We start from the raw sequence: 22,124 nt of genomic DNA on the forward strand, positions 1-22,124 counted from the left end.
AGCCCTTGGGCTATTGCAGGCTGGAGGTTGTCTAGGCCCGGCTTACTCATGCTAGCGTTAGGTCTCCACATTGCATCCTGGGAAATAGACTGTCTGTGGCAAATCATTGTGAAAACTGTGAAAATCAATGCACTGCATCAAAACAAACCAACCACTTGATAAAAATGTGGGGGGGGAGGGGGGGTCCCTAGTCTTCAGCAGAAAAGTGGTCACATGTTTGCTCATACACCGTTACAGGAAACAGCTGGCTGCCATGAAAATCTTTTTTTTTTTTTAGTTGATGACTTTCAGTTAGTCCTGGTAAAATCACATTGACATCAATAATGAAGCTTGTCTTATGTGGCGAGGCAAAGATTGTAGGGAGCCAGGGAGAGAAGGTGGTACAACCACAAGGATCCCCAGCAGTTCATAGAATATCATGTAGTAATTAAAAAGCTGCTCTGTGATTGGTTGATATGGGCAAAAATAAGGGCCCTATTCCACCGGACGATTATCGTTCGCATAATCATTAACGATCTCAAACGACCGCTATTGCGAAAGACCTGAAAACGTTCACTCATTTCCATGTAACGATAATTGTTACTTATGATCGTATTTGCGAAAAAAATTTCTTCGCTATTTCTTCGCTATTGCGTTCCTATCTACTGTGAATGACTGAACGACGTCTTATTCAATGCGAACGATTTGCGAACGATTTGCGAACGAGCAACTATAAAAATAGGTCCAGGTCTTACAAAGCGATCAATGATTTCTCGTTCAGTCGTTAATCGTTAAGTGCATTTCAACCGAACGATTATCGTTTAGATTCGAACGATTTAACGATAATCTGAACGCTAATCGTCCGGTGGAATAGGGCCCTTGGTCTTATATTTCGGTTTTGATGAATGAGGCCCACGATTTCCTGCTTTACCAGGTAACTTGAGTTATGTCATAGTCACAGGGACACAAGGGATTTGCATTTTAGCAAATCGGACATTTTAGATAAGCGGTCGTCGTAGCCTCTAATGGGGAAAGCACCACCCAAAGTGGAATTCCCCTTTAATTTCTCTATTCAGCCCCAAAAAACACCTGCAGGAAATATCAACCAGCTTGACTTTTATTATTGACATCAGGAAAGTACCAAGATAAAACATCATAACATACGATGGACCATGTGACTTGCGGCTGGATAAACATTCATTACAGTCCAATTCTCTCCTACCCCTTGTGCAATGTGTTTATCCCCTGCGACAATTTTATTCTCCATATTATAGTTCCTCATAACCCTGGAAATGTAGATATAGGGACGTGCAAAGGAGCAGCTGAAAGGGCCCTGTAAAAGTTTTTGCCTTGGGGTTCAGACGAGGTTTACAGTAGGCCTCTTGTGGACCCCATTTGTTGTCTGAAGCTATATAGCAGCTATTGTTAGGGACCAGCATAACTGTCCGTATCATCTAGTACAGGGCTGTCAAACCTGAAGCCCTCTGGCTGTTATAAACTACAATTCCCATGATCCCTCAGTGGTCATATAACGCTTAGATTATGCACTGGTGATAGGGGTTCAAACAATATAGGACGGTATGGCACAGATACACTAGGCATGAGTACAGTTGTTTGCATTTTATCGGCACTACCAGACCTGAGCGGGAAAAGGCGGGAAAACTATGTGACTTCACATCTTCCTATAAAGCCAGCAGTACGTTCTTCCACGTAATTACTATATCATAAGTACCGAACACCTTTACATGCTTCACCGATCCTAATAGGGTGGCCAATATCTCACAATTATTATCAGATGGCTATACAAAGAACTGAGAGCAATGATATAGAACTCCACTGACCAGCTACACAGGTTACTGAGAAACACTCTGCAATACATTGCCATGTACATAAGAACTTCTCCCTAGCCTCGCCCTACCACCACTGGCAAGTATGTAACAAAAATATTTCACGGAGATAGAAATGCCGGACTGCTGCAAAACTCGTTCTACAGTGATATCTCTGGCAGATATATCATGATTACAGGTGAGGTCTGATTACACACAGGGTCCTGCCACAAGAAGGTGTAAAAGAGCTGCCCTATAAAAAGACTCTCAGATGCAACTTTTGGGTAGTGTACACCCTGGGGAGAGATTACCGACTGCTAGACATGCTTCAATGACATTTTTCTTCCGCTTACAAGACACCCACCATCCAGACACAGGCGGACCCTCCACTACACCTACTGTCTCTGCCCGGACCATTTTCAGGCACTTAGCAACAGTAAATTTGGTATCACAGTGCCCACTATGCGTCCTGCCATACTGACTTCATGGACAAGATGATGATGTGGAGGACATACCTCCCCCCTGCTGGTGTGATGATGTGGGGTGGACACACTGCCCTCTGCTGGTGGGATTATGTGGAGGACATACTGCCCTGTGCTGGTGTGATGATGCGGAGGACAAACTGCCACCTGCTGGTGTGATGATGTGGGGTGGACACACTGCCCCTAGTTCCTTGCGTTTCCAATCACCCATGAGTAGGATAGATGTATAGGTCCAGCTATGAGATCTTTGGGCATATGTGCCATAGGATGCTATACAGAACCTGTATCCTTCATTCCCAACCACATTTTAATGTATATGAAGGAGCGCAAAATAGTCCTTGCAGGTTATTTTGTGCAGGACTCTAAAGGGTAGTGTTTAGAGATGGGCGAACCGGGTTCGGGTTCGAGTCTATCCGAACCCGAACTTTCGGCATTTGATTAGCGGGGGCTGCTGAACTTGGATAAAGCTGTAAGGTTGAATGGACCTGTCAAACTGTTTGGGTTCTTCAATGGTTTCTAAACCCAAACATTCGGCATTTGATTCCTCGCGGCTGCAGAAGTTGGATGCCGCCCTAGGGAGTCAATAGGCCATAGACTGTATCCATGTTTCCCGGCATCCCTAGGGCTGCATCCAACTTCTCCAATGCAGAGCATTCAGGTTTGAAGAACGTTGCAGAACCCAACCAGTTTGACAGGTTTGCTCAACACCAGATGTAGTCGACTAGCCTACACTAGACTACATACGCTGTGTACACTTTCATACCATTTTGCTGGTGTTCCAATGTATACCTGTGACATACATGGGGAAACCCCAGTGCTGCAAGGCAACAATGCAAATCGACATACTACATACAATAAAAAAGCGGAAATATTTTTTTCTTACAACTTGCACGGTGGTCTCTGCTATTCATTAGACAGCTGGATATTACTATTCTTCTTGTCTATGGTGAATGCCCCAACTCAATCTGTCACTGACCAATCAGACCTTCATACATTGAACTCAATAATACCCTGTTTCCCCAAAAAGAAGACCTAGTAGAGGTTTTGCTGAATTGCTAATAATAAGGCCTCTTCCAAAAGTAAGACCTAGCAACGTTTTCGTTTGGAAGCATGCCCGCCGAACAGAACACCATGGCATGCAACTGTGATTCTTTTTAGCCTGCTGACGTTGTCCCCTAACTTCACAGTCCGTTGCAGAGCAGCTGCATGCAGGACCTGAAGACCGTCACCTGCTGCCAAGCCCGATGTTCCCTTCTGCAGCTGTCACTTGTAAATGTGCAGGCAAGGCAGCATGTGGCCCGTCCCCTGCCGCCATCCCCTTTGTCCTCTACTGCCACATGTAGAGCTACACACAGTCTGCTATTATCCCGTCACCCGGCCACCATACTGTACACTGTCCCTGCTGTGCTGTACAAGTGTGCTGTGATGATCTCCCCTGGTGGCCGGAAGCTGCCATACCATATGCTCTGTCTCTGCTGTGCTGTACAAGTGGTCTTTGGTGAGCTCCCCCTGCTGGCCGGAAGCCGCCATACTGTACACTCTGTCCCTGCTGGGTATGTGACATGTGAATTCTTCTTCATGGAAAAATAAGACACCCCTTGAAAATAACACTTAGCGCATCTTTAGGAACAAAAATTTATATAAGACACTGTCTTATTTTCGGGGGGAAACATTACGCTGGTCATCAATAGAGGAAGCTTACTGCATACTATTCATACACTGAACCCATAGGGGAGATTTATCAAACATGGTGTAAAGTGAAACTGGCTCAGTTACCCCTAGCAACCAATCAGATTCCACCTTTCATTCCTCACAGACTCTTTGGAAAATGAAAGGTGGAATCTGATTGGTTGCTAGGGGCGACTGAGGCCTCCATCATGATGGAAGTTCAGCCACAGGTGGGGCCTGAAATGATTCAGCACATAATGTCGGACCTTTTTAAAAACAATAAAAACATCACACCAATATAAAAACTGGCCTAAAAGACTACAGCGTATGATAAAAAGACATTTTCCACATCCTTATGTAATCCTTCAGCTATTTCAAACCCCCATTGATCAGACTGTCTGCACATGCACCTATTGACCCTTCACAGCGCCCACTCCATAGGACAGACAGTGGATTCCATGACGTAGGCGCAATTTACTAATCAATCAATACGCTAATTCCCCATCGTATCTAGTAAATGCAGACGGGTAAATAATAATCTATTTCTGGATCTACAGAAAATTAAAGGAAAGAAATCCTGACAAGAAGCGAGCTGCGGCAGGCGTGGGCTGGTTAGAACATTATAAGCTTATTACGCCTTCCTGGATCTAGCGCCGAGTATTAGCGCACGCCACAGCGCATGGCAATTACTACATAGAGCAAACACGGGCTATTATTCTCACTATACACCCAATGCTCCTTATGCAAACAGAGCCCTTCTTCTCCTCCTCCTCCTCCTCCTCCTCCTCCTCCCATATGATCAGGAGCCCCTCTCTAGTGCTGATCCAATGAGCAAACACAAGGGGGGCAATAAAAATGTCTGCTAACCCTTATTATTCTCTACAGGGATAACCCTGATAAGTCAATCTGTTAGGAAAGCTGTAATAGAACAGAAGCAAGCCCTTATTATACCCTTAGTATGGAATGGCACAACACAAACATGATGGTATAACATAAGCATGCCCTTATTATACAATGGCTTATTACAGGATTCCCATAGAACAGAGTGGTATAATATAAGCAAGAGAGTAACATGGTGTTATAACCATCTGCTTAGAATAAAACCTATAAGCGTGTCCTTACTATGTGGTATAACAAAGGCGGAATAGTATAGCATGGCAGGTGTGTGCACTTCCTTAATATGAGATGGTATAACATAAGCATGTCCTTTAAATTGAGATGGTATAACATAGGCATGTCAGTATAGAATTATGCTATAAGCTTGGCCTTATACATATTACAGTATGATCACCATGTTCTTAGTATTTTATGGTATATAATATAAGCCTGTCTTTAGTACATATTGGTATAATATAAGCCTGTCCTTAGTGTATATTGATATATGATAAGCATGTCTCTGGTATGTAATGATATAACATAGGCACATGCTAGGCACATGATGGTATAACATAAGCATGTCCTCAGTGTATAATGGTATAATATAGGCATGTCCTCAGTGTATAATGGTATAATATAGGTATGTCCTTAGTATATAATGGTATAACATAAGCATGTCCTCAGTGTATAATGATATATTATAAGCATGTCCTTAGTATAAAATGATACAGCATAGGCATGTCCTTACTACATATTCGTAAAATATAAGCATATTATATTAGTATATAATGGCATAATATAGGCATGCATTTTATATATAATGATATAATACATGCATGCTCTTAGTATATCATTGTATGGTATAAGCATGTCTATAGTATGTATTGGTATAATATAAGCATATCTGTAGTATATACTGATACAATATAGGTATGTTCTTAGTATATAATGGTATAATATAGGTATGTCCTTAGTATATAATGGCATAATATAGGCATGTCCTTAGTATATAATGGTATAATATAGGCATGTCCTTAGTATATAATGGTATAATATAGGCATGTCCTTAGTATATAATGGTATGACACAGGCATGTCCTTAGTATATAATGGTATAATATAGGTATGTCCTTAGTATATAATGGTATAATCTAAGAATGTCCTTAGTATATAATGGTATAATATAAGCATGCCCTTAGTATATAATGGTATAATATAGGCACGTCCTTAGTATATGATGGTATAATATAAACATGTCCTTAGTATATAATGGTATAATATAGGCATGTCCTTAGTATATAATGGTATAATATAGGCACGTCCTTAGTATATGATGGTATAATATAGACATGTCCTTAGTATATAATGGTATAATATAGGCATGTCCTTAGTATATGATGGTATAATATAGGCACGTCCTTAGTATATGATGGTATAATATAAGCATGTCCTTAGTATATAATGGTATAATATAAGCATGTCCTTAGTATATAATGGTATAATATAGGCATGTCCTTAGTATATAATGGTATAATATAAGCATGCCCTTAGTATATAATGGTATAATATAGGCATGTCCTTAGTATATAATGGTATAATATAAGCATGTCCTTAGTATATAATGGTATAATATAGACATGTCCTTAGTATATAATGGTATAATATAGGCATGTCCTTAGTATATAATGGTATAATATAGGCACGTCCTTAGTATATGATGGTATAATATAAGCATGTCCTTAGTATATAATGGTATAATATAAGCATGTCCTTAGTATATAATGGTATAATATATACAATGACAGGTAAGCCTCTGCATTCTATATGCTGAGTACAGGACAGGCGTACACAGACTGTGACTATACATACAAATCAGCAGCCCATATTATGGCAGCCCAGGTGACCAGGGAAGCTCCAGCCCCCTCCTCACACAAGGTGACTGGGGTGACTCATGCACCCTTATAATAGAAGCCCACAGAAAGGCCACTGTATGGGGACAGATGCCAGCCCCTGTGTCATCTAGGCATCTATGGCTGTCTAGCATTGCAGACAGGAGTGCCTATTGTCTGTGCTAATAATAAGTGGCCATGACAATGGAGCTCACTAGCCAAGGATGCCCAGTATGGGGGGGGGGGGGGTCCATATCACTGTATTATAATCCCACCCTGCAGAGAGGGAGCAGAGATTGATGATGAGATCAGCCTATAGATCAGGTGCATGCATTGCTGCCATTGGGTGGTCCTCACTTACCCAGGATACTATCCTCAGGATGGTCTGGGGAAGCTTCAGGAATTCTATAGGTTCAAAGCCTCCTCCTGCTCTGCCAGCTCCAAATGAAGCTCCTTCCATGTCTGCAGTGTCTTCCTCTCCTTGTCCTACAGCCCCTGCCCTTGGTAGGATCCCTCAGCCTGTCTGCCTGTCTGTCAGTCCTTCTTCCTTCACCCTCCCCTCCTCTCTCTCCCTCTTGCAGACCCTTCTTCTTCTTTGCTCTTAGTCTCTCTCTCCCTGGTCTCCAGCAGTCTCTGTCTATGGTGCTGTGTGTGTATTACAGCCTCAGCTATGGCACCTCCTCCTCCTCTCTCCCCTTCCATATATTACATTTGCCTCCTCCCCTCCTCCTCCTCATCTTCTTCTTCTTCTTCCTTATCATCCACCAGCACACAGCTCTCTCCCCTTCCCTTATCTCCCCCCTCACACCATCACTATTAGTCTTCTCCATTCTCAGTGCCACCTCCTCCCTGGCATCAATGGGTTAAGGTGGCACTAAGGTAAGGGAGCCATTGCCTTGGTGGTTGCTGGGTAATTATCCTGAGCTATTAAGGTTTAGCTGTGATGCCTTGAATGTTATTCTAATGTTACATTGTCTACAATACACATATGGGGAAATCAGATCCATCAATAGTCAGTGACTAGCAGGGAATCATAGAGTCATAGAGTAGATACTGGTTGAACTGGCTGCAAAATAATTCTGATAATTATTCCTTTAATCTGTAATCTGATGATCTGCAATGGTGTACTCCAATTGAAAAAAAATCTCCAGTCCTCCAGTACTTATCAGCTGCTGTATGTCCTACAGGAAGTGGTGTATTCTTTCCAGTCTGTCCCAGACAGGAACTGTCCAGAGCAGGAGAGGTCTCTTATGGGTATTTGCTACTGCTCTGGACAGTACCTGACAGAGGTGGCAGCAGAGGGCACAGTGTCAGAGTGGAAAGAATAAACCACTTCCTGCAGGACATGCAGCAGCTGATAAGTAAATCACAAATCTCTGGCACTTTCTGACAGCAGTTGATTTGAAAGAAAAAAACATTGGGCTGGAGTACCCCTTTAAGGCAAAAATAGTCCCAGCACTGTTTTTCACAGACCTGGGGTAGTGCCTGACTGTAAATCCTTCAGACTGGAAACACAGGTCATAGTTTGGCTTTCGGTCATATAGCCATTGTATAATGTATATGGACATTTCTGCAGCTATTTTATTGGTAAACAAGGAAACAATTAAAATCCTATTACCGTTTTGTGTACACAGCTTCTATGCATACCTAAGTGTCTCCATGGTTACAGACTACAAACAAATCCTGTGTAGTCTGACCTGACAGCCATTTGTTAAATAGGCACTACACAATAAATGGGGGCTGTCCTGCTAGTTCTGGCTTGTCTTTAATGATACAAGGACGCCCCCTGTTGGATGTCTCTTTTGAAACTTCTTGCACGCTTAGCTGAGCCAAATGTGCGCATGTATGTGTATGGGGAATAAGGGGAGAGAGCCGACAGCCATCTTAAATGTAAGATCAGCTTCCCTCTATATCAGCCCAGGTCTATAAGACCCCCACTGTAGCCTGACTACTAACCTGCCCATTCACCTTCCTGAGGTCAGAAATTCTCAGTGGTCCCAAGATGCCAGACACCGAAATGTGATTGCCAGGTCATCTGGTTTCTGGAATCAGGTAGTTCTGAAAAAAACTAATCACCTTACATGTACTAGATGCTGCCTGCTGTCAGTGAATGGAAACAATAACCTCTGATCCAGCAAGATCTCTGATCTCCGTTCATTGGGAAAAAGCATTTATACTGATATTGCGGGAATGAATAGACAAGGTTTCTATATGATATAATGTTATGGCCACTTATATAACCGCTGCAGGTCAGGACTATGGGAGGAGGACAGAAAAGTCCCAGGTTCCTGCAACTAATTAACAAACTGGGACAGGAAACTAATTTTACGCTCCGGCTTCCTGATATCCGAGGCTATTTATACGGAGTTCTTTCTATTATTTCATTGACAGGTGTTAATACTGGCTCATTTACATCCATTTACTCAGAAAGAGGCAAGAAATGAAGTATATATCATATGCACAAGCCTGGAGGACAGAAATGGCTGCACATCGCACCCATGGTTGATAAGAAAGCCTATCAGCTACATTAAAAACCAACATCAGAAGTTAGTATATAATTTTATCAAACATTATCGCCTCATGTACCACGTGCAGGTCTCTGATACACGAGTCCCTACGTTAAATGACACTGTGCCGGTCAGCAACCGCAAACCCCGCAAAGCGTGCGCAAGCAGGGAAGGGGGTCATAGAATGTCCCTGCAACCCCACTGTCATGAGACCAAACCCCAAGGGACCCCTCCAGAAACCCTGCAGGCGCCGCCGGCGGAGAAAGCGGCCACCAAGCAACACAAGTGTGAACAAGGTGTTACTACTCACCAAACCATCAGTAGATAGAATGGGAGAAAGAGGAGGTACTTACTATATGTACACAGGTGCTTCCTGCTAACTTGGATCACATGGGTCTTACAAGGGAGGAGTGCTAGCCGCAATGAAAAAAGGACAGGAATACATAAAATATGCACAAGCTTAAAGGACAGAAATGGCTGCACATCGCACCCATGGTTGATACGAAAGCCTGTCCTTCAGGCTTGTGCATATTTTATGTATTCTGTCCCTTTCTTCATTGTGACTAGCACTCCTCCATTGTAAGACCCATGTGATCCAAATTAGCAGGAAGCACCTGTGTACATATGGTAGGTACCTCCTCTTTCTCCCTACTGGTGGTTTGGTTAGTAGTAACACCTTGTTTACACTTGTGTTGCTTGGTGGCCGCTTTCTCCGCCGGGGTTTGGGGGCTTGGTCTTGTGACAGTGGGGTTGCAGGGCCATTCCATGGTCCCCCTTCCCTGCTCGTGCTTGTTTTGCAGGGTTGGCATTCGCTGACTGGTACAGTGTCGCTTAGAATAGAGGCTAATGTGTATCAGAGACCTGCATGTGGTACATGAGACAATATGGTTTGATCAATTTTTATGTACCTGAACAAGCTTTCGTATCAACCATGGGTGCGATGAGCAGCCATTTCTGTCCTTTAGGCTTGTGCATAAAGTATATATCACACTGTGTTACAGTATGGTTTCTACAATGTAGCGGCTAGTGGGATTTAATTCCTGTCCTACCATAATTGGTAAGTGTTAGTCATGTGACAGCTAAGTTCCACCCATGAGGGGTAAGGCTCTACTCATGTTGTTTCATAGGTGGGGGTCCTAGATCTTGGCCACCTCTCCATTGAAATGTATAGTGACTGTGGTTTTGAGAATAGGTGAACAAGGGTTAATTAACCCTGTTTCCCAATAGATGAGTGTCCTAGAGGCAGGAACTGCATATGCTATAATTTACCCGAATAGGGACAATCCTATAGTGAGAATTACTGTTTGGATGTGTGAAAGTGGTTTTCCAGGATAATAAAAAAAACTGAAAACAGTGCTTTACCTGTTCTTAGGTTGTCTACAGTATTACAACTCTATTCATTCTATTACAGCTCTATTCATGTCAATGGAACTGAGCTGTAATACCACACACATCAAAATTAAATTTTTTACACTACCTGGTCGGTGCCGGTGCAGAGATCCTGGTGGTGCGGTCCAATTTTCAAACTACTGCCGGGTTCCTGTGATGTTTCGGTGGCGCAGCCAGACTTGATTCTAATGGAGGCGTGTCACCAAGGGGAGGGGATATTATTAGACTGAGGGAGGGGATATTATTAGACTGAGGGGAGGGGATATTATTAGACTGAGGGGAGGGGATATTATTATACTGAGTGGAGGGGATTTTATTAGACTGAGGAGAGGGGATATTATTAGACTGAGGGGAGGGGATATTATACTGAGGGGGGGGGATATTATTATACTGAGGGGAGGGGATATTATTATACTGAGGGGAGGGGATATCGTTATACTGAGGGGAGGGGATATTATTAGACTAAGGGGAGGGGATATTATTATACTGAGGGGGGGATATTATTAGACTAAGGGGAGAGGATATCGTTATTCTGAGGGGAGGGGATATTATTAGACTAAGGGGAGAGGATATCGTTATTCTGAGGGGAGGGGATATTATACTGAGGGGAGGGGATATTATTAGACTGAGGGGAGAGGATATTATTATACTGAGGGGGGATATTATTAGACTAAGGGGAGAGGATATTATTATACTGAGGGGAGGGGATATTATTATACTGAGGGGAGGGGATATTATTATACTGAGGGGAGGGGATATCATTATACTGAGGGGGGGATATTATTAGACTAAGGGGAGAGGATATCGTTATTCTGAGGGGAGGGGATATTATTATACTGAGGGGAGGGGATATCGTTATACTGAGGGGAGGGGATATTATTAGACTGATGGGAGGAGATATTATTATACTGAGGGGGGGATATTATTAGACTGAGGGGAGGGGATATTATTATACTGAGGGGAGGGGATATTATTATACTGAAGGGAGGGGATATTATTATACTGGGGGGGGATATTATTATACTGAGGGGAGGGGATATTATTACACTGAGGGGAGGGGATATTATTATACTGAGGGGAGGGGATATCGTTATACTGAGGGGAGGGGATATTATTAGACTGAGGGGAGGGGATATTATTATACTGAGGGGGGATATTATTAGAATAAGGGGAGAGGATATTATTATACTGAGGGGAGGGGATATTATTATACTGAGGGGAGGGGATATCGTTATACTGAGGGGAGGGGATATTGTTAGACTGAGGGGAGGGGATATTATTATACTGAGGGGGATATTATTAGACTAAGGGGAGAGGATATCGTTATTCTGAGGGGAGGGGATATTATTATACTGAGGGGAGGGTATATCATTATACTGAGGGGAGGGGATATTATTAGACTGAGGGGAGAGGATATTATTATACTGAGGGGGGGATATTATTAGACTAAGGGGAGAGGATATTATTATACTGAGGGGAGGGGATATTATTATACTGAGGGGAGGGGATATCATTATACTGAGGGGAGGGGATATTATTATACTGAGGGGAGAGGATATTATTATACTGAGGAGAGGGGATATTATTATACTGAGGGGAGGGGATATTATTAGACTGAGGGGAGAGGATATTATTATACTGAGGGGGGATATTATTAGACTAAGGGGAGAGGATATTATTATACTGAGGGGGGATATTATTATACTGAGGGGAGGGGATATCATTATACTGAGGGGAGGGGATATTATTAGACTGAGGGGAGAGGATATTATTATACTGAGGGGAGGGGATATCATTATACTGAGGGGGGGATATTATTAGACTAAGGGGAGAGGATATCGTTATTCTGAGGGGAGGGGATATCGTTATACTGAGGGGAGGGGATATTATTAGACTGATGGGAGGAGATATTATTATACTGAGGGGGGGATATTATTAGACTAAGGGAAGAGGATATTTTTATACTGAGGGGAGGGGATATTATTATACTGAGGGGGGGTTATTATTATACTGAGGGAAGATATTATTATACTGAGGGGAGGGGATATCGTTATACTGAGGGAAGGGGATATTATTAGACTGAGGGGAGGGGATATAATTATACTGAGGGGGGATATTATTAGACTAAGGGGAGAGGATATCGTTATTCTGAGGGGAGGGGATATTATTATACTGAGGGGAGGGGATATTATTATACTGAGGGGAGGGGATATCATTATACTGAGGGGAGGGGATATTATTAGACTGAGGGGAGAGGATATTATTATACTGAGGGGAGGGGATATCATTATACTGAGGGGGGGATATTATTAGACTAAGGGGAGAGGATATCGTTATTCTGAGGGGAGGGGATATCGTTATACTGAGGGGAGGGGATATTATTAGACTGATGGGAGGAGATATTATTATACTGAGGGGAGGGGATATTATTAGACTAAGGGGAGAGGATATTATTATACTGAGGGGAGGAGATATTATTATACTGAGGGGAGGGGATATCATTATACTGAGGGGAGGGGATATTATTAGACTGAGGGGAGGGGATATCATTATACTGAGGGGAGGGGATATTATTAGACTGAGGAGAGGGGATATTATTAGACTGAGGGGAGGGGATATTATTATACTGAGGGGAGGGGATATTATTATACTGAGGGGAGGGGATATTATTATACTGAGGGGAGGGGATATCATTATACTGAGGGGAGGGGATATTATTAGACTGAGGAGAGGGGATATTATTAGACTGAGGGGAGGGGATATTATTATACTGAGGGGAGGGGATATCATTATACTGAGGGGAGGGGATATTATTAGACTGAGGGGAGGGGATATTATACTGAGGGGAGGGGATATTATTATACTGAGGGGAGGGGATATTATTATACTGAGGGGAGGGGATATCGTTAGACTGAGGGAAGGGGATATTATTAGCCTGCTCAATGCATAGAGCAGGCTGGCACACATGAAGAAACTGGCGCTGATCGCGGGTGACGAGCAGCATTTGGAAAAACGGACCACGCCAATGGAAACTCCACGCCGGTGCCAACTAGGTAGTGTAAAAAAAAAATTACTAAGCAAATTGCTTTAAATATTAGACAATAATGAATATTAATTGAAGAATAGGGTTGTGCCAACTTCGTCTGGCATCTATGTGGCCGGCGTCGCCCAGACGTGTGTGGGCATCAGATGAGTTCAGATCAGGATACATCAGTGGGTGGGATGTCTAGAGCCACTTAGTCAGACGCGGGAAGTAAGGCTGGCAGTATCTGCTGTGTGTCACAGGGGGCATTAGCAGCGTCTGATGTATTGCCTGGAACCCACTGAACGATGTATAACAGCATTACCCAGATGCAAGGTTTATCTTCATCGAGCGGCGGTGACTCAGGCCAGGAGAAGACTTCCTGGAGATCCTGCGCTATCTGAACAGCAGCTTCTCCCCTGGAGATCAATGAACGTGACGTCTCGCCGGCTATTAATGGCGCTAGCACTCTCACATTATACCGTATGTTTATGGCCTGTCATATAGAGGTGCAACCGTTATAATAGAGAGTCCCATAGAGGCAGGCGCTGGGTAATTCTTCAAATAATACAGATAGAAAAATCTGCTATTCATACACCAGGAAGATCAGGATGAGCGGTGCTGCAATGTATGGAGTTAAGGCAAAATATAAAGTAAAAGTAAACTTAAAGGAGTTATCCCGCTTTAAAAAACATGGCCACTTTCTTCCAGAGACAGCACCACTCTTGTCTTCAGTTCAGGTGTGGTTTGAAATTAAAGGGGTAGTGCAGCAAAAAATGCGAGAAAGTGTCAGAGATTTGTAATTTACTTCTATTAAAAAAATCTCAAGTATTCCAATACTTATCAACTGCTGTATGTCCTGCTGGAAGTGGTGGATTCTTTCCAGTTTGACACAGAGCTCTCTGCTGCCACCTCTATCCATGTCAGGAACTGGCCAGAGCAGTAGAAATCCCCATAGAAAAGCTCTCCTACTCTCCAGACTGGAAATAATACCACTTCCTGCAGGACATATAGCAGCTGATAAGTACTGGAAGACTGTAGATTTTTTTTTTTAATAGAAGTAAATCTTTCTGACACCATTTTTGTAGCACTGCCTCCATGCACATTTCATAGTCTGTGTTAGTAAAGACTTCAGAAGAGAAGGATTTAGGGGTAGAGATTTCTGGCCTTACAATGAGTCACATAGCAAGAGGTATAACCATTAGGAAGAGGGAGATTGTGATCCTGCTGTATAGAGCTCTAGTGGCATCTGGAATACTATGTCCAGTTCTGGAGACCTCACCTACATAAAGATATTGAAAGAGTAGTAGATGCTTTGAACACACTTCCAGCAGAGGTGGTAGATAAATGTAATGTAATCTATTCACTTGAATACATTTGGAATTTGCTTCACTTACCGGAGTGCCGTGGATCATCTGGCATATCTACATTGAAGGTTCGTGGTCTGGACTACGTTCACTGGCACCCATTCGTACCTTCAGTAGTGCCACTCGTATCCCAACTCACTCTATCTATCTATCTATCTACAGTATCTATCTATCTCCTATCTATCTATCTATCTATCTCCTATCTATCTATCTACAGTATCTATCTATCTATCTATCTAAACAATAAACAATGTCCAGCAGCACTTCAAGTGAAAAAGTCTTCAGTGGTTTATTCCATAAAAATCATACAAAATTCAAGTGCAGCACAGCAAATAAACAGGGATATGATGCGACGTTTCGGTGGCCTCCGCCACCTTTTTCAAGCATACCCATTCAGTGAACAACTTCCTTTTTATACATGTGTGTGAAATTAACACGCCTACTAATTAGTTCATGCAAATGTTGTGCAAACTCTTTACTAGTGATCCACCCCCAGTGGCTAAGGTACGCCTCCTCTAGTCTGGCGTACTACATTTAAAAATAAAATTCATTATATGTAATCCATATCGTGAAAAAATCATTTAAATAGTAAACTATAGTGCTCTCCAATAAGTGTTAGCAATCTGTTAAAAAAAAGCTTGAATATAGGTTGCAGAGTATTTCATGCTTAGTTACAAAGATAGCTTCAAATGCCGCGGCGTCTGAACTCACCACCTCAACTGAATCGGACTTCGGGAATAAATAGCAGGGTGAAAGTCCATATAATTATATAGCGATAATCATTCTCAGTATTACTACGGACCATCCAGGGGACATACTCATACATGCAAATAGTTACACTATCGTTTGGCACAGGTGGCATGTTCAGGACGAATAACCTCGGAAATCTTCCCTGCAGCAGACCGCTACTAAGGTTGACATCCATCTGGTTCTCGACGTCCACATCTATCCCGGCCGAATAAGCCTCTCCAGGCTGTTGCATACGATTAATACAAGCAAAAACGCACGTCCCTCCGGTCCATGTAAACACTGCTTAAGAGGCTGTTACACTTATTTTCCCGTCCTAGTGGTGGTGAGTTCATCTGCCAGGGTTAACAAGTGAAAATTCTTATCTATGAGAAAATAAGAAAGAAAAAATTAATAATAAATACTCAGAAGTTGTTACAGATATAAATACTACTGGAGAAGACATTCAATTTGGGATCATATGGGGAATTGTTCACCTTCTTACATATTTACTAGTTTTATATTCTACATTAAGGCCCCAAGGTCCCAATGCTTCAGTGTCAAAAATCCATTTTAATTCTCTCTTCTTCAATATTAGAATTCTATCACCACCTTTTTCCAATGGTGGAATACGGTCCACAATCATGCACTTCAGATCCCTTTCAATGAAGAGGCTTATTCGGCCGGGATAGATGTGGACGTCGAGAACCAGATGGATGTCAACCTTAGTAGCGGTCTGCTGCAGGGAAGATTTCCGAGGTTATTCGTCCTGAACATGCCACCTGTGCCAAACGATAGTGTAACTATTTGCATGTATGAGTATGTCCCCTGGATGGTCCGTAGTAATACTGAGAATGATTATCGCTATATAATTATATGGACTTTCACCCTGCTATTTATTCCCGAAGTCCGATTCAGTTGAGGTGGTGAGTTCAGACGCCGCGGCATTTGAAGCTATCTTTGTAACTAAGCATGAAATACTCTGCAACCTATATTCAAGCTTTTTTTTAACAGATTGCTAACACTTATTGGAGAGCACTATAGTTTACTATTTAAATGATTTTTTCACGATATGGATTACATATAATGAATTTTATTTTTAAATGTAGTACGCCAGACTAGAGGAGGCGTACCTTAGCCACTGGGGGTGGATCACTAGTAAAGAGTTTGCACAACATTTGCATGAACTAATTAGTAGGCGTGTTAATTTCACACACATGTATAAAAAGGAAGTTGTTCACTGAATGGGTATGCTTGAAAAAGGTGGCGGAGGCCACCGAAACGTCGCATCATATCCCTGTTTATTTGCTGTGCTGCACTTGAATTTTGTATGATTTTTATGGAATAAACCACTGAAGACTTTTTCACTTGAAGTGCTGCTGGACATTGTTTATTGTTTAGCTATTGGTATCGTGGGTCAGATACAATCCAGCTGGCACTCGGACTCTGAACCTGAATGGTGGTGCCGCTAGAAATACGAGTGGATTATCTATCTATCTATCTATCTATCTATCTATCTATCTATCTATCTATCTATCTATCCTAAGATAACAATATAAGTGTGGATTAGATGGACCAGGTGATCTTTTTCTGGGAAATCTTCTGTTTCTATAAAGTTATATATATTCACCTTCTCAGGCCCATTCAGTTTATATGTGATGAATCTGCAGATATCTTATATTCTGATCTTTTTCTTGTGGTTCAGTTCCTTTTTTTGTAGTTTATGTGTATCAGTCATTGTGTTTCCTCTATCTCGATAACAATAGCCATGGTTGCACTTCACTTTCCTGTTCTCAGTTGTGGACACTACAGTATACAGTAAATCAACAAGACGGAATATAAGAGATGCTACAGGCCTATAGTAATGGAGGCGGACAGGCGTCATATGTTAAAGTTATGGCCCTCTCCAAAGGTTGCAGAACCACAATTCCCATCATGCCTGGACAGCCAAAGCTACAGCAACAGCTATAGGCCTATAGCATCTGTAATACTCAAATACACAACTGGTGTAGTATATAGTATATGGGCCAAGTATCAGGTAATCCAATGTAGAATTCTTTTTGCCCCCAAATTCCTGGACCATTGGTTGCCAGATTTATGATGCTTATAACATGTCATAAAGCTTACTGTATATATAACTTTTCAGCCTGTTCTCGAGAATCACATGACTTTCCAGAAAGAGCAGGCGTATACAGCCATCAGATCTCAGATAGGTGACAAATGTGAAAGTAAAAATTCTGCTGGCATTTATCCAGGATAACTAGGTGACTGCCGCACCTATAATATGCAGTGCTCCACGTAGTCCTGCAGGAAGTCCGGGAACTAAACACAATAGTGCAAGATAATTCACCAACCTGATCTACAAAGTGATCTGCAGTGTAAACTGTAGGAATACTGTACACTATTGGGGCGCACAGCACTGCACACTATGGGGGCACACAGTACTGTACACTATGGGGGCACACAGCACTGTACACTATGGGGCAGGGGCGGATTAACTTTACCATAGGCCCCGGGCTGTTCACCAGGCCTGGGCCCCCCCACCCCACTGTAACTATGGCGGCACTAGCGTGGTGTTCATAGTACAGGACAAAAAATGTCATGATGTCCTGATTTGTGCAAAATTGCCATTAAAAAAACAATGATTTTTTGCAAATCATGGTGGAAGTGTAGTCAAGAGACAGTACACCACTGAAAGTCTTTTTGGGTGGTCATGGGCCCCCCAGAAGCTCAGGGCCCCGGGCTGCCGCCCGAAACGCCCCTATTATAATCCACTACTGCTATGGGGGCACACAGCACTGTACACTATGGGGGGGCACACAGCACTGTACACTATGGGGGCTCACAGCATTGTACACTATGGGGGGGCACACAGCACTGTACACTATGGGGGCTCACAGCATTGTACACTATGGGGGCACACAGCACTGTACACTATGGGGGGCACACAGCACTGTACACTATGGGGGCACACAGCACTTTACACTATGGGGGCTCACAGCATTGTACACTATGGGGGGGGGCACACAGCACTGTACACTATGGGGGGGCACACAGCACTTTACACTATGGGGGTACACAGCACTGTACACTATGGGGGCACACAGCACTGTACACTATGGGAGCACACAGCATTGTACACTATGGGGGCACACAGTACTTTACACTATGGTGGCTCACAGCACTGCACACTATGGGGGCACACAGCACTGTACACTATGGGGGCACACAGTACTCTACACTATGGTGGCTCACAACACTGCACACTATGGGGGCACGCAGCACTACACACTATGGGGGCTCACAGTACTGTACACTATGGGGGGCGCACAGCACTGTACACTATGGGGGGGGGCACACAGCACTGTACACTATGGGGGGGCACACAGCACTGTACACTATGGGGGGGCACACAGCACTGTACACTATGGGGGCACACAGCACTGTACACTATTGGGGCGCACAGCACTGCACACTATGGGGGCACACAGTACTGTACACTATAGGGGCACACAGCACTGTACACTATGGGGGCACACAGTACTGTACACTAGGGGGGCATGCTGCATCTTCATTTCCAACATATCTATTTTTAAGGCTTTAATAAGAATTAATTATGTATGATACCTCCTAGTGGAAGACTAGCAGCAATGTCGCTGTAATCTGTTTGTATAGGTTCATGTTCACATGTGTATGTTTATGTATCAGGGTTAGTTAAATATTGATAGCTGCACCTTGAACACCCCAAGCTTCTAAGCAGAGAATCTGCAGGTAGCATGTGACATAACAGATCACACCATGACTATCCCTAAGGGTGTCCTGCCACCTGTTGGCTACATAGAAAATCATTACAAGCATTCATTGTGTATAGTGTAAATAATATAACGTCTACACACACACACACACACACACACACACACATATATGTGTGTGTGTGTATATATATATATATATATATATATATATATATATATATATATATGAAGTATGATGTGTAACAGTAATTGATTTACATTCTTGAGTAAATTCACTATATATTGTATATAGTATTCACCATTTTACAGATATTATAAATCTACATAAACAGCTGAGTGTACATACATTACATTACTTATTCTTTAATATACGCCAGAGCTGCACTCACTATTCTGCTGGTGGGGTCACTGTGTACATACATTACTTATCTTGTACTGATACAGAGTTACATCCTGTATTTCTTTTATTAAAATTTTAAACATAACAATAAATAAATACAGAAATAACGCACCATATCTGACCAGAACAAAACAATAGAAAATTAAACCATAACATAAAGCACCGGTCCATCCCCACACTCATTCTTCCACACATACAACCTATATACCTATATACAATATATATACCCATATACAATATATACACCCATATACCTATATACAATATATACACAATATAAACTATTTAGCTAAACATATTAATAAACTATATACACTACAAACCTATATATACTACTATATACTATACACTTATAAACACACCTATATACAATACACCACTATATACTATACACCTATAAACGCACCTATATACACTACTATATACTATACACCTATATAAATAACTAAATGTGAACCCCCTGGCCCAGTTGCATTGTGCACAACCTAATACCACTGACACAATTCTACTCAACCCAACACCAACTAAACAAGACATCATTACACAAATAAACTAAAACTAAACAAGACACGATACAAAATAATAACCTACAACTAAACAATACATATAATATTTTAAATTTTTTTTTTTTTTTTGGCCCTGAGCTAGTCCCGCATCCCATGCCCCCAGTACATGATCACGGACGTCCATGAACCAGCCCAGGATTTTTTTTTTATATATAAAAGTCCCCACAAAGTCCCACAGAAGCCCCCTCCCCCCTTTTACCCACCACCCAACCTATCACTAAACCCGAACCCCAGGTGCAAACAAAACATATATAATATATACAGTATATACAATTTATACAAACATACAAAGACACAAATATGCAAACTTTTGAAAAAATATATATAACTTACTAAACCCAACAATAATGAGACCAGCCCCACACACAACCCGAAAACCCAAGATCAGCGCCTGCAAGCCCTATACTCCAGTATCTCTACAGCACAAAACAAAAGACTAAGGTGCCAGCATCAGCCCGCCACCAGGAGAGGAGACGCAGGCTAAGGAACCTTATAGGCAAAGCCCCTCCAAAGACAAGAGGCCCTACCAGCCCCCAGCCTCTCGTACTCCAGAGAGCGCACCTTCACCAGGTCACCGAGTGAGCCCCTAACCACCTCATCCACAGGGAGGATTTTACGTTGCGTCGACACTAAACACCGTGCACTCCACGTGTGGTACCTGACCACTATGCTGACTAGGAATAAAGTGCTCCGGTCCCAGCCACCAAGGTTTCTGAATGCTCCATAGGCCCATTCCGCATAGGAGAGACGGGCCAACCTGGGCCACCCGATGGAAGCGCCCACCCTGTTGTAAACCTCTGTATTAAAGGGACAATGAAGCAGAAAATGCTCCATGCTTTCCAGCATGCCTCCACACTCCTCCCGGGGACATCCCCGATCCTCAGAGCTCCTGCACTTCAGATTGTCCCTCACATACAGTTTCCCATGGAAGCAGCGCCAAGCCAAGTCCCAAAACTTCAAGGGGATCCTGATGGAATTCACTAGGCCCAAACCAACCTCCAGATCCCGGCTTGGGCAATCCTTGAGCGCCAGCGGTTTTTGGAAATGGGATGACAGGACCCTATTGTCAAGGAATTTCCTCGACAGAGTCCTAATCTCCCACATCCCCAAACCCCACCGACGAATGACCTTCAGAACCAGGGTAGCATAAGCCGGAAGATGCCCGTGTGGTGTGCGGAGATCCTTCACTTGCCCTCCTGTCTCCCATTCCTGGAAGAAAGGCCGAAACCATCCCCTACAGGAGAATACCCACGGAGGAGCCCTCTCTTTCCAGAGGTTTGCAATGTTGGTCTTAAGAAAGGTATTCACCAGGAACACCACGGGTTGACCATACACAACCCCCCTTGTCTCCTCGTACGGTAAGTAACCTCCCTCTTGACTAGGTTCAGTCTATTCCCCCATAACAGTTGGAAGAACACACTGTAGACCCGAGTCCAGAGCGGCTCTGGCAAAATGCAAACACTGCCCAGATATATCAGCAAAGGGAGCAGGAATGTTTTGATCAGGTTAACCCTTTCCCTGAAGGTCAAAGACCAACCCTTCCACTGATCCACCTTCTGAGCGACGATCTAAAGCCTGCTGTCCCAGTTTTGTTTGGGGTAATCCCCTTGGCCGAATTCGATGCCGAGAACTTTTGCAAACTCCTGGGGCTCTGGAAGGGTGTCCGGGAGATC

General features: G+C 42.9%; 1 protein-coding gene across 2 annotated transcripts in view; it reads right to left on the bottom strand.

Annotated features, from left to right (window-relative positions):
- SYNGR3 (synaptogyrin 3) overlaps positions 1-7,377 on the bottom strand; it is a 33,551-nt gene extending 26,174 nt beyond the window's left edge. For both annotated transcript variants that reach the window (XM_069984047.1, XM_069984048.1), the window contains exon 1: positions 7,081-7,377. In XM_069984047.1, coding sequence (XP_069840148.1) covers positions 7,081-7,179 — 99 coding nt within the window. In that variant the 5' untranslated portion in view covers positions 7,180-7,377. The remainder of the gene's footprint in view (positions 1-7,080) is intronic.
- Positions 7,378-22,124: the final 14,747 nt, after the last annotated feature.

The sequence above is a fragment of the Dendropsophus ebraccatus genome, chromosome 9 (assembly GCF_027789765.1).
Source record: "Dendropsophus ebraccatus isolate aDenEbr1 chromosome 9, aDenEbr1.pat, whole genome shotgun sequence".
Classification (NCBI taxonomy): Eukaryota; Metazoa; Chordata; class Amphibia; order Anura; family Hylidae; genus Dendropsophus; species Dendropsophus ebraccatus.